The 13,617-nt window shown below is 36.6% G+C and overlaps 1 protein-coding gene across 3 annotated transcripts in view; it reads left to right on the top strand.

The window, feature by feature from the left end:
* The window catches only part of TPP2 (tripeptidyl peptidase 2), a 67,964-nt gene extending 58,671 nt beyond the window's left edge, over positions 1 to 9,293 (top strand). For 2 of the 3 annotated variants that reach the window (XM_087814249.1, XM_087814248.1), the window contains 4 exons: positions 1,142 to 1,272; positions 3,527 to 3,734; positions 5,934 to 6,053; positions 8,335 to 9,293. In XM_087814249.1, coding sequence (XP_087670375.1) covers positions 1,142 to 1,272; positions 3,527 to 3,734; positions 5,934 to 6,053; positions 8,335 to 8,424 — 549 coding nt within the window. In that variant the 3' untranslated portion in view covers positions 8,425 to 9,293. Of the gene's footprint in view, positions 1 to 1,141; positions 1,284 to 3,526; positions 3,735 to 5,933; positions 6,054 to 8,334 lie in introns of those variants that run through there. The other variant, XM_087814250.1, reaches the window with a different exon arrangement.
* Positions 9,294 to 13,617: the final 4,324 nt, after the last annotated feature.

Raw genomic sequence — 13,617 nt, 5'->3', positions numbered from 1 at the left:
AAAAGACAAACTTATATTTGTCTTCTCTTCTTGCTGATTGAAAACTTGTTTCTTCAAATTGACTGTTCCATTAAGCTATTTTTATTTAAGCTAGTTAAGGAACCTGGCAGTTACTCTAAGTTTAGGAATCTTGCTCTTTGGTCACTGGGAGGAGTAGTAGTTAAAATACTCTAAGGATTGCTTCTCTGGTGTTAACCTACAGAGCAAGGAGCAGAAGGTAGTGGTCCTGGCCTGCTGCAAATCTAAACACCTTCAGCAAAAGAAGCACCCCTACTTTGCATTAACTTTGTTAACAATTCTTGGTTTTAAGCATTGGCCATAGTTCCAGACTTTCTTAACATGGACCAGCTCTCATTAGTACTCATGGTAGTAGGAATGTGCTAGCATAATCAGTTGAAAATTACTAAGGGTTTAGAGTGAACTAGAAAGTGTTGAAAGGAGACCTCTAAAGGACTTGAACAAGAGAGAAGCAAATTTCCGAGAATACCCCGAATACCATGATAATCCTGGGCTTTGTTAGTGATACTCTTGTTCACGCTCACTTTTGTGTTCTTAGTAACAATTAGAATTTGTTTCATCAGCTAGTGCTTTTTTTACTTCTGTTTTCATGTGGCATGGGACTGAAGTAACATAGCCCATCTCTGAAATATTTTAAGATACCCAGAAAAGGAGTTGCTTTATAGATAACACTACATTTTTATGAAATTTATCTTTTGCATACCAGCAGGGAGTGTAAATTGGGTATTGTCCTGTCTAAGCTCAGCTTTTGTAGAGATGCTGACAGTTACAAAGATCACCATTGGAGATAGCACAGCGTCCCCTGGGCTGCAAATGGACTACATAGTCCCCTCACACTGGAGTTGAGAGGACAGACGTGAAAATGCTTCAGTACCTGAGATTCGTCAGTCTGTTGCATGCTTCCATGTCTCTGGAAGGGGGGATGGTAGAGATTAACCAAATAACTTATATGCATAGTTCCTGGAAGGCCTGGGGAGAGGGCGGGAGCAGGGTGGAGGGGTTCAGTGGGGGAAAAATAGGGGATATCTGTGATACTTTCAACGATAAAGATATATTTAAAAATAAATAAATGCTTAAATATACGCATTGATACATCTATTTGTTTCTTTTTTTCCCTTTCTAGGAACGAATGAAAAGACTTAATGAAATTGTTGAAGCTGCAGATTCTGTTATTTCTCATATAGATCAAACGGCACTAGCAGTTTATATTGCTATGAAGACTGACCCCAGGCCCGATGCAGCTACTATAAAAAAGTACCTAACCAGTAAATACTCTTTCTTGCATCTCATTTCTTAGTTACCTTTTTAAAAGTAGGGATTGACATTATTGAGAATATTTTTGTTTCCTGGTATTTATATATTCTTATAATTAATGAGTTTTCAATATTTAAACACTCCCTCCTTAGATACTTTGTAATAGTGTTCTTTAATCATTTTAAGATGATGCAGAAGAAAAGTAGTTTGCTTTCTCTATCGTTAGGTGCTGTCCTGATGGAGATTTGAGTAGCTGTGATCAAGCAGTTCAGCCACTTGGGGATTTCTATGAGCTGGGTGTGTGGAGAGGGCAAACACATAACACCCTATAAAATTAATTTTTAAATGATTTATTGGCCAATAACATGAAAAACCCTGTATTTAGTTTGTGATGCCTAGTAAAGTAAATGGTGAAAGTTAAAATTAGTTTAAATCCATTATCTAATAACTTCAGTTTTTATGGAACTGGACTTACAGTGTTGCCTGGGGAGAAGGGAAAGGGAGAGTGTATAATTTTGTCTTTATGAACCCTAACGTGATAGGTAAAACAGAGCTGAGCTGGGTGTATAAGTGAGTAGTGTGGTTCCTTCCATGTGGTGGTGGGTTTCCATATGTCGGTCTAATGGTCCGATACTCTTTCAGTTTCATTCTTCCATGAACTCTTGCTGATTCTCCCAATATCATTTTTCTCTCTATCTCTTTGGTTTATTTTCAACCTGGGGATCATTGACTTAAAAGGGGAGATACCCTCATTCTCTTATAGTTGTTATAATTAATAAACTGAAACTGTTCAAGCTTCCTAATAGTACTATAATTTGCCTTAAAGAATCCATCAGCTTCCATGAGAATATATATATATTTTTATATAGAATACTGGAATTATAACTACTAGAACTCTTGGTATTACATTGTTTATACTGATACAGGATCTTATGAATCTCACAAGGGGTAGTTTTCAAGCTGAATAAAATTTGTTCAAAGCTGGTTGTTGGCAGTTGTCAGCACCCTTTCACACTTTCCAAAGAAACAATCTCAAAACATTGTCATCTTCTTGTTATTATTGACAATAATAGGGAAAAGTGTAGCCACTATTTATGAAGTGCCAGTTATGTATAAGGGATTACTTGGGGCATTTTTAAATACAATGTCTCACTTAAATTTAATCCTCTAAATGACATGCAAAGTAGGGACATTATTACCCTATTTTTATAGAACAGGAACTGATGCTCGGTGAGATTAAATGACTTGCCTATGGTGGCAGTACTAGGTACTGGGAAAGCCAGTACTTAAACCAGCATGTATTCTAAGCCTGTGTCCTTTGATTTCTTGATAAGCAACGTCTTATAGTGCTATCCTGGTCTTGAGAAGATTACTATGCTTCGTTCTTTTCTCACAGACTCATTGTCTTCACAAGCATCTGACATGAGTTGGACAAAATGCCTCAAATAAACAAGCACTCTAGAGAGAAAGAGTACCCCCCGGAGTGTAGGTTGTTACTATATTTCATTCAGCCCTGACTTGTCTGATCTGTGCCAGGCATTATTCTGGGCATTTGGAATACATCAGAGGAAAATATAAAGATACCTGCCTTGGAGCAAGGCAGTTTACTGTAGTGATTAAGAGCAGGGATTCCAGAAACAGACCAAGTAGCTTAGAATCCTGGATCTGCCACTTCCTAACTGTAGGACTTTGAACAAATAGCTTAATCTCTTTGTGCCTCAATTTCTTCCTTTGCAAAATGGGGGTAATTAATAGTATTTTACTCATAGAATTGTTTTGAGTATAAATGAGCTAATATTTTAAAATAGTAAAACAGTTCCTGGCACATTCAGAGTAAGCATTATATTTGTTTATACATGAAAATTCATGACCAGAAGAACCTCTGTACAGCTGTACATAGAGAAAAATATGTAATAATTGCTGTTTATAAGAAATCCAAACAATTATATTGCACTGATTTAAGAGTTATGTAGCTGACAAAATTTAGAACCACGTAATTGCTTACATGGGCATTTTGTTTCAACCAGGTCCAGCTCTTCTAACTTATTTAACCTGTGTAAAGTAGTGGCTCATTAGATGTTTATTAGAAATAAGGAGTTTTATTTGATGCACAGTACAAATGTATAAACATAGCTACATATGATCTCTGCATTGTAAATATTAAGCAAAGAACGCATGAATTTAGTTCCAGATAAGGCTGTACTTCTAAAGAGATGTTACTGACCTCTGCAATGTTTTTTGGTCTGGTGCGCAGTGACATGGACAAACAAAAGTCCACCCTCGTAGACGCCCTGTGTAGGAAAGGGTGTGCCCTGGCTGACCATCTTCTTCAAGCACGGGATCAGGACGGGGCCGTTGCAAGTGATGCAGAGGAAAGAGAAGAGGAAGGAGAAAGTACTTTGGATTGTCTGACGGAGACTTTTTGGGAAACTACAAAATGGACTGATCTTTTTGACAATAAGGTAACCTCTCTGCTTCTCGTTTTTGCAGTTTTTGGTTCCTTCACAAACTTCTCTTGTGCCCTGTTCCCCACTGTTTGCTGTTTCCCGTTTCCCGGTTACTGGCCAGAAGAGAATAAACGGAGTGAGGATAAACTTGGCTCTGAAGATGCATTTAGTGACACCTTGTATTTGTCATGTCTGCTTTAAAACCATTTGTTACTGTTATTTTATCTGTTGCAAAGTGGCTGTTTAGCCATACTAATTTGGAAAACGGTTTGAGAAGGTATGCAGTGTTCTTTTGGTTAAGCCAGCTAGTTACGTATGAAGCTAAAATTAAGAATATCTTCTAGAAATTGTCTTCATGCCTTTCCACATATATAGGGGGTCGCAAAAAATGTATACACACACTTTGCACAATTATAAAGGCAATGTTTATTAAAATACAGTTTATTTTCAAAGTTGATCTGTCAGCTGTTAAAGCGGGTATACATTTTTGGGGGACACCCTGTATTTATGTGCTAATTTGTCAGGGATTGGGAGGTGATACTGGTTAGTTTATATATATTTCTCAAAATTCTTAAGCTTCCAAATAATTATCATCTTGATTTATAACTCGTCAGTTTGAAAACCCAGTTTAGAAAAAATAACATTGACAAATGTTTGAAATTTGATTATAAAAACATTTTTAAATCCTTTTAGCTCTCTACTGTAACTCTTACAGTAGACATTATGTAACTACAAGTTTTTGTCAATCTTCCTTTCCTCTGGAGATAAAAAAATAAAATAAGTGAGATCAGTGGAATTCTCCTTGCCCAGCGCAAACAACTGTTTTGTTTTAGTAGACAGATGCGTGTTTTCAGGATGCACTATGGTAATTTCTCGGAAAGACCTCTGGAAGTAGGGGAGAAATTCTGCCTGTATGCTTTAGGTTTTCCTACACAGTACAGTAGCACATATGTAGGAGGAACTAAGTTATATTTAGGAAACTGCACCAGAGGTTATGAATTTGGATCCGAAATCACACTCCTGGAGTTTGAATCCTGCCTCTTCCACTTTATCTATGTGACCTTAACTCTGATGTCTCAATTTCCTTTTTTTTGTTGTTAATTCTCACCTGAGGGTATTTTTCCCATTGATTTTTAGAGAGAGTGGAAGGGAGGGAGGGGAAGAAAGAGAGAGAGAAGGAGAGAGAGAAACATCGATGTGAGAGAGATACATCACTTGGTTGCTTCCTGCACATGCCCCAACTGGGCTGAAATTGCAACCCAGGTATGTGCCTTTGATCGAACCTGTGACCCTTTGGCGCATGGGCCAACCTTCTAATCATTGAGACACACTGGCCAGGGCAGATGTCTCAGTTTCTTATCTGTTGAGAGAGGATAGTGAGTGACACTACCTGCCATAGGCTTTTATGAATGAGTATTAAGTACACGGGAGGACCCCAACAATGTTTGCTGTTCTTACTAACAAATAATTATTGCATGCCTACTTTATGCCCAACACTGAAAAAAGATTGCTGCTTGAAAAGACGAATAAGATAGTTGATGAACATCATATTAAAATTGTTATAACTTTTTTTCCATAATACTACTGTATTGAGGGATGCATTATATTACCTGTCTGTTTATGTACAGAACAACAGTTGTTTAACACTTTACTTGGCTCTTGAATACAAATATATGCCACAGGATTTCTTTCTTTGAGAATGTTCTCACATTCTAAAAGTGGAAACCAAAAATATAAATAAATGATTACAAGTATATTTGACAGATACAATAGTTAAAGGTACAGAACTTGTATAAAAGGAAGTAGTGGAAAGTTTATATAATCTAATACTTTTTTTTTTTAACTTCTATCCTCTTTTGTAATTTTGGTAATTTATGATGACTATAGTTTTGTACTTCTATCATAATATGCATTTTTGCAATCATTTAGGTTAGCCCTGCTTTCTTTTTCATGAAGAGGTATTTTGGTATGGATTTCAACAGCTAGTGATTTAATAATTTTCTTCCCTAAGAAAAATTATCTGTTCTGTGGAATACCCACCTCTTTGGAAGACATTAATTGTTCTTTTAAAAAAAATTCTAAATTTACTTGATATAACATGTTCATTTTAAAAGCTATGCTTCTGTAAAAGCTGTAATTCTTTCCTTATTAAAGATATATGCCTTAAAAATAGAAACATTTCATAGATAAACTTTATCTTATTTTACATTATAGGTTTTGACATTTGCATACAAGCATGCATTAGTAAATAAAATGTACGGGAGAGGCCTTAAATTTGCAACTAAACTTGTGGAAGAAAAACCAACAAAAGAAAACTGGAAAAATTGTATTCAAGTAAGTTATATTTCAGTTGTCAAAGGGTCACTTCAGTACTACATAGTGACAAGATAGCTAAAAAGCCTCATGGTAGTGATATAACAGTACTGACTTTATCATGACTAATATTTAATCAGTATAATTTGAACAATAAAATAAATACATGAAGAGATAGTCAAAAAGCTATTTAAATTTTTAAAACATTCTTTATTCCTATTCAGAAAAACCTGTATTTAGCTTCAGGTGTTTTCAACATCCGCACAATGCATTATGAGTTTTGTACAGGTAGAAGACAGTTTCCCTTTATGAAGGAAGTAAGTAATTTCTTTAAATGCATATTGGTTTAATTCTAAAATGGTTGAACTTTTAGAGTTTTAGATTTGATTTTATTATTCATTTGAAATGATAGGCCATTATGTTATTTATTATTTTTGTTGTTGTTAATCCTCACTCAAGGATATTTTTTTCCATTGATTTTTAGAGGGGGGAGGGGTGGCATCAGTGTGAGAGAGACATCGATCGGCTGTTCCCTGCACATGCCCTGACCGGGGCTGGAGATCGAAACTGTAGCCCAGGCACATACCCTTGACTGGGAGTTGACCCTGTGACCCTTTGGTGGGCTGGCTGACACTAACCACTGAGCCACCAGCCAGGGCTGCTTCTTGCTATTTTTTTATTCGCACCAGAGGATATGTTTTTATTGATTTTCGAGAGAGAGGGAGGGAGAGGGAGAGAAAAAAGCATCGATGTGAAAGAGAAACATCGATTGATTGCCTCCCATAAGCCCTTGAGCACGGTCAAACCCACAGCCTGGGCATGCACCCTGACCCGGATCGAACTGGCGACCTGAAGGTGTGTGGGATGACCCTTCAACCGAGCCACATCGGCCAGGGCTGCCATTATGTTATTTTACCACATATTGTGCTGTATGCGGAGAAATTCTGTAGTGGTCCTTTTTGCAGAAGTTAATTGTCAAGTAGAAAAACTTAGTGAATTTTACAGTAATTATTGTAGCCTCACCTTGTCTTCATAATGCATAATTTATGCCTAAAGGATATAGGGAGGTTGGGGAATGTTGGTTATTCCAAATATGGCCAAGAGCCTGCTCTTTATATTTAGGATGTTCTTTGGATGTAAAACCAGTAGATTCCTGTGGAAATTTTTGATTTAACTATAGATTATCTTTACTCTTAGACCCTTTTGTGTGTACCTTCACCAGTCAGTTTAAATTGTATGGTATTTTAAAATAACTCCGTCAGATCTTTGAATAAGTTAAGAGAACTCTTTCTGGAATTAGTTTTTAATAAGTCCACTCTCATCACGTAGGCTGTAATCTGTGAACGCTTACATTTGTGAAGGCAGTGATCCACCCAGATATTCACTTTGGGGATGTTTTGTAACTTGTCTCCCCTCCACTCTGCTTCCCTACTGTCTGTTTTCCAACTAGCAACCAGAAATGATGGCTTTAGACACCTACTGGTGAATCTCCATGACATTTAGAATAAAATCCAAACTCCTCACTGTGGCCCATAAGGCCTCATGTGATCTGGCTCCTGCCTTCCTTTCCAGCCGTATCTCGATCAGACTTCCCCTGTTCACTCTGCTTCTGCCACACTAGCCTCCTTTCTGCTTGGCTAAAATAGCCACGCCCTTTCCCACAGGAGGACCTAAGTATTCCAGCTATATGGAAAGCTCTTGCACAAATTTACAGAGTACGGTGCTGCTTATTCTTCAGGTTTCAACTTAAATGTTACCTCCTCAGAAATACCTGTCTTGACCATCTAATTTCCCAATCACTCTGTATTAAATAGTTTTATTTTTACTGTGTACCTGATATGTATCTTATTTAGTTATTTATTCATATATTAATTTGTTGTTTTATTATTTGGTGATCCTGAATGCAACATAAGTTTTCTAAAAGTGGCAAGTGAGTTTGTTCAGCGCTGTTTTCCTAATGCCTAGAATAGTGTTTGACTTACAGTGGCACTCAGAAAAAATGAAAGGAAACTAGATTGGTAGGAAGTACGTTAATTGGTAAGGAAAACGAAGGTTAGTAGGAAGAAGGGAAAGAAGGAAGGTTGGTGGGGATGGTAATAATCACCAGGATAGGCTGGCTGGTAGAAAAGTTTATAGTTGGTCATAAGGAACTTTGGTTGGTAAGAAGGAAGGTGGGTGGGTTGGATGGAAGGAGAGTTCTACATACTACCACATTATTACTATATATTTAATGTAGAATTTGCCTTAAACATTGAACTTGAAAATCTGTTCTTTAATAATATATCACTGTGTTTTGTTTTAGCTGATGAAGTTACTTGGATGGACCCATTGTGCATCTTTTACTGAAAACTGGCTCCCCATCATGTATCCTCCTGATTATTGTGTATTCTAAAATGGGAACCAAGACTTGAAATTTTAAAACAGAAAGTTTTATAGTGAATGAATATAAAAACAAATTTGTGGCATTTTTAGTCTAATGCATGTTTTCATCAACTATGAAATACTGATTATTAAAATGATGTGTATTTATCAGAGGCTTTGCTGGCGTGTGGCTTAATACATGTAAATCTAGACCTCTGACATCATGGTGTGTTCTTAATGCCTCACATTGCTGGCACTGGGCTGTGCCCTGACTGCCAGCACCAAGGACGTTCAGTTGGGTTGCAGCTACTACATGCATGATAGGTTTCGAACAGTAACTTTTAACTGCAAACCTGTAAAATTCTATTTTTTATTTTATAAATGAAAAGGGTTTTAACACGCTCGACTTTAATTTTTTTCAATTGTATGAAGGCCTTAAAAAAGCTACATTAAGGGTAGCTAAAATTATTTATTGGACTAAAAAGTAACAGAACTTCACTTTTAGATGTTGGGGTTTTTTGTTGGTTTTTTTTTTTTTTTTTTGCGCAAACGTTTACATTCAATTAAGGGGGGAAATTAAAGGGGCACAAATAAATGTGTGGCAATTGCTGGAACAGAACTGCTTCTATAAATCTTCATCTTGGAGTAATTTCAGGCCAATCATTTTTAACATCCTCTTGACGTGCAGAGCATCAGAATGAATTAATAATACATGTATAAGTGCCAGACAGCTAAATCTTTATCAGGTATTGTAAAGATACACTTATGGTATGTTTATTGAAGTTGAAATAATGTAAACTCATAAATAAATGTGCAAAACCAAGATTACAGTACACCATATACACTCTGATACCTTAATTTTTTAATAAATAATAAAAGTGAATATTGAAGCTTCTTAAAGTTGGTCTTAATTTTTTATAAGTAAAATTTGGGATTAGAGCAAAAATAATATTAAATCCATAGACAAAAAATTTAACGTGAGGTAATTTATTTTACAATGTTTCTTATAGGCTTGCAATTATTTGAATGTTTCCAATCTTTTTTTTTTTTTAATATATCTTTATTGATTTCAGAGAGAGGAAAGGAGAGGGAGAGAGAGAGATAGAAACATCAATGATGAGAGAGTCATTGATCGAGCCCACAATCCGGGCATGTGCCCTGACCGGGAATCGAACCCTGATCGCCTGGATCCCAGGTCGATGCTCAACTGCTGAGCCATGCCCGGCCGGGCGAATGTTTCTAATCTTATTGTGATTAACTTTTGTGTATCTTTAACTTATTTTTATCTTTCTGGCTATTATACTTGCTTCTCTCATCCTTTCTCCTTAAAATAAACAGACACACATAGATAGTATTAAAAGCCTCTACTAACTTACACCAGGTGTGTGTGTATGAGTGTGTACATGTGATTTTTAAATCTTATTCCCTTGGAATTTACCAGTAATAGAAGACATACCAGTAATCTTGCCTAGCTGTTCATAACTGGTTTTTGGTAATTAAATTCCTTTATTTGATTAAAACATTAGGGCCTGAAGGAAAAAAATACAAATATGCATGCAAACATTTTGCATACCATTTCTGAACCATCTGGAGCCTGAAATCCATCCATGAACATGCCTGTTCCCTCACAAACACTTTCACCTACACACATAAAGGTCCCCATATTCACAGGTTCAGTCCAATTAGAAAACTGAGGAGCTAAGAAAAGATAGGGTGACTTCCCAAGGTCATGCTGCTGATTATTAATTACAGAACCTGTTTTATAATCCAGGTTTTGCCATATCTAGTAAGTACTGCCTGCTTGCACAGCGCCTTGGGCCAACCAGAGGGGAGAGCTTGGGTCCTTCTCAGGTCTTCCTGAGGGTGTGCACAGCTACCCTGTGCATGCCGCCCCAGATGCTCAGGAATATCTGAGAGCTGTCAAAGCTCCCATGGACATATTCCCCAGCATTTCCTTTTACGCTTTTTGATTAGTCCCAACTGTTACCACCTCAGGCAGCCACAAAATTACACAACTGCCTGTAATTATCTGGACAACCACCACTAGGGAAAAGGCATCTGTGCCTAAGAGATCTGAGTCCAGTCTAATAAAGATGGCCTTGCACTTGGGAGTCTTCTAGGGAACAACCAGGTAAGTCAAATAAGGACAGTTCTCTGGGAATTGAGGTCTGGAGGAGCTCCCAACCCTGTCTGTCTCCCTCCAGTGACTGCCAGGCTGCTGCTTTTCAGGGCTACCATGGAGCTGGCGATGGAATGGGGACAGGGCGGTTTAAAACATCACAAAATACACTCACTGCTTTTACTGAGATTCAGCCATTTTAATTGCACGAACATGCCTCAGATTACTACCTGCCTTTGGTTAATTTCCAGAATTCTGAAAAAGTTGCTTTCAATAATTTTTGCCGGTTTCCCCATAACTTTAATGGGGAGAATTATCAGAGGTGCTTCTGCACTGATGAAATGGTTCACCATTTCAGTGACATTACACTTTTTACCACAAAAATTTAGTACCCAATTTTAATGGGATTTTAAGATTAGAAACTTTCTGATAATTTATTTTGAAATACTACTTTCTGAGTTATGTCAAGATACAATAAATTGACTTATTTTTACACAAAAACACCATTCCAGAGCTCCCAAATTTCTGGCTTTATTCTTCAGGTTTTGAATTTTTTTTGCTATATATTTTTTTAATGTGGAAGGAGAGATTAAAACTATGTTGAGTTTTGGATGTACTCTTCAAGAAAGGTATAGAGCTCCAGGTGCAATAAGTGGCTGGGCCCTTCTGACAGGCCGGGTCAACAGCAGCCTCACCATCTGTGATGAAAAATAGTCTGACTACTTACTGCAAGGCAGGGAACTGGCTGCACCCTTCTCTGCCAATGTATTTAGTATCATATCACCCCTACTTTTAGGAGAGGATTTCAAAGAATTAAGCATGTGTATAATTAAGCCCTATCCTCTCAAGGATCAAACATGAATAACCACAGTTCCAATATCGAGGCCAGATGTCACCATTTTCAGTTAGGTGACATCTAGTGACTTTTCAGATAGGACTGCATTTTCAGTCATGTAAACCAAATTCTAGAATCTATGAACTGTCATATCCAAAATGTGAAAAGAATACAAATCAACTAGAAATACCTTCTATAATTTTATTCTTATGTATGGTTTTAAAAGTTAACATATGTACCAAGCTATCTTAAAACTCAGTTTTTACCATGACTTTTCACTCATGAGTGTAATTAGGCTGGAGTTTAAGCTGGGCTTAGTTTGTATGGTTCCAAGCCCAAGTCATTAAAATGTATAATTTACACGAAGAACAGAAGATAAAGGGACATATTAAGAGGTACCTTGGTGACGCAGGAACAGACTACTCGGCTTCAACAAGTACGTGGCAAGAGGAAAAGGCAAGATGGAGAACCTGAAGATTTGACTTGGGGTGGTGAACACAAAGCAGTATACAGATTATGTATCATAGAATTGTACACTTTAAACCTATATAATTTTATTAACTGTCACCCCAATAAATTTAATTTTAAAAAATTAAAAGAATTAAAGAATGTGCCAATCAAGCAATTAATCAAAGATGTAGACCTTATTTGGGTCCTTACTCAAACACTAAAAATACATGTCATAATATTTATGAGACAATTGACAATTGAAACACTGATTAATTTTTTAATATATTCTAATAAAATTTTATATAAAATATTTTTAGATGTGATCATATGGTTATGTGTCTTATATAGATATGAACAGGACATGCAGAATGGATATGTGGTACTTCAAATTAACATAGGAGCAGAGAAGTGGGTGGAGATTTAGATGAGATTTGCCATGAGTTGAAAATTTTATGGGGGTGGATTTTCATAATACTTTTGTCTGTTTAAACAGCATTAGTGAGCTATAATTGCTATACAGTAAGTTACATATTTAAAGTATACAACTTTTTATATATTTAAATTTTTCTATGATAACTTTAAAGACAAAGATTCTATAAATTTCAATCAATCTAGCTTTAGTAAAAGGGTAGACTTCCATCCATTTAAAAAAGAACACTTAGGATCATTGTATAACTTTGTCCTGGGAATGTGAAAGGTAACCATTTGTAAGTCTGAGATTTAGGAGGCAGGCCCCATTGCTATAACTTTCTTAGATTTCTCTACATTGTGGGCTTCAAGAGAAGATTTGAAAGCAAATTTGCATATTTTTTATTGAATTTATTGGGGTGACATTGGTTAATAAAATTATATAGGTTTCAGGTGTACAATTCTACAATACATCACTGTGTGTGCACAACCCCAAGTCAATTCTTCCATCACCATTTATCTCCTTTGCCTTCTACTTCCCCTCATCCCCCTTTCTCTGGTAATCACCACACTGTTGCCTGTGTCTATGGGTTGTGTTTTTTTGTTTTGTGTTTTGCTTAATCCCTTCACTTTTTCACCCACCTCCCTCCAACACCCTCCTTTCTGACAGCTGTCAGTCTGTCCTCTATAAATTTGTTTCTATTTTGTTAGTTTATTTTGTTCATTAGATTCCACATACAAGTGAAATCATATGGTACTTGTCTTTCTCTGACTTATTTCACTTAGCATAATACTCTCCAGGTTCATCCATGCTGCAGTAAAGGGTAAGATTTCCTTTTTATATCCATCCCATTGCATAAATGTATCAGAGCTTTTTTATCCACTCATCTACTGATGGGTGCTTGACTGTTTCCAAATATTGGCTATTGTAAATAACACTGCAATGAACATAAGGATGCATATATTCTTTCAAATTAGTGTTTCAGGTTTCTTTGGATAGATTCCCGGAATTGGAATCTCTGGGTCAAAAGGCAGTTCTGTTTTTAATTTTTTTGGGTATCTCCATACTGCTTTCCACAGTGGCTACACCAATCTGCATGTGGGTTTTCTTTTCTCCACCATCCTTGCCAATACTTGTTAATTTATTGATAGCCATTCTGACAGATGTGTGGTTTTAATTTGCATTTTTCTGATTAGTGACGTTGAGGATCTTCTCATATGTCTATTTGCCATTTGTATGTCCTCTTTGTGTAACCGTCTATTCAGGTTCTTTGCCCATTTTTTAATTGGATTGTTTTTTTGGTGTTGAGTTGTATAATTTCACCCTGGCTGGTATGCCTCAGTTGGTTGAGTGTCATCCTGTGCACTTGAAAGGTAGCCAGTTCAACTCCAGGTCAGGGCACATACCCGGG

Source organism: Miniopterus natalensis, chromosome 2, assembly GCF_054644295.1.
Source record: "Miniopterus natalensis isolate mMinNat1 chromosome 2, mMinNat1.hap1, whole genome shotgun sequence".
NCBI lineage: Eukaryota > Metazoa > Chordata > Mammalia > Chiroptera > Miniopteridae > Miniopterus > Miniopterus natalensis.
The sequence above is the reverse complement of the archived record's forward strand: the minus strand, read 5'-3'. Positions and strand labels throughout refer to the sequence as shown.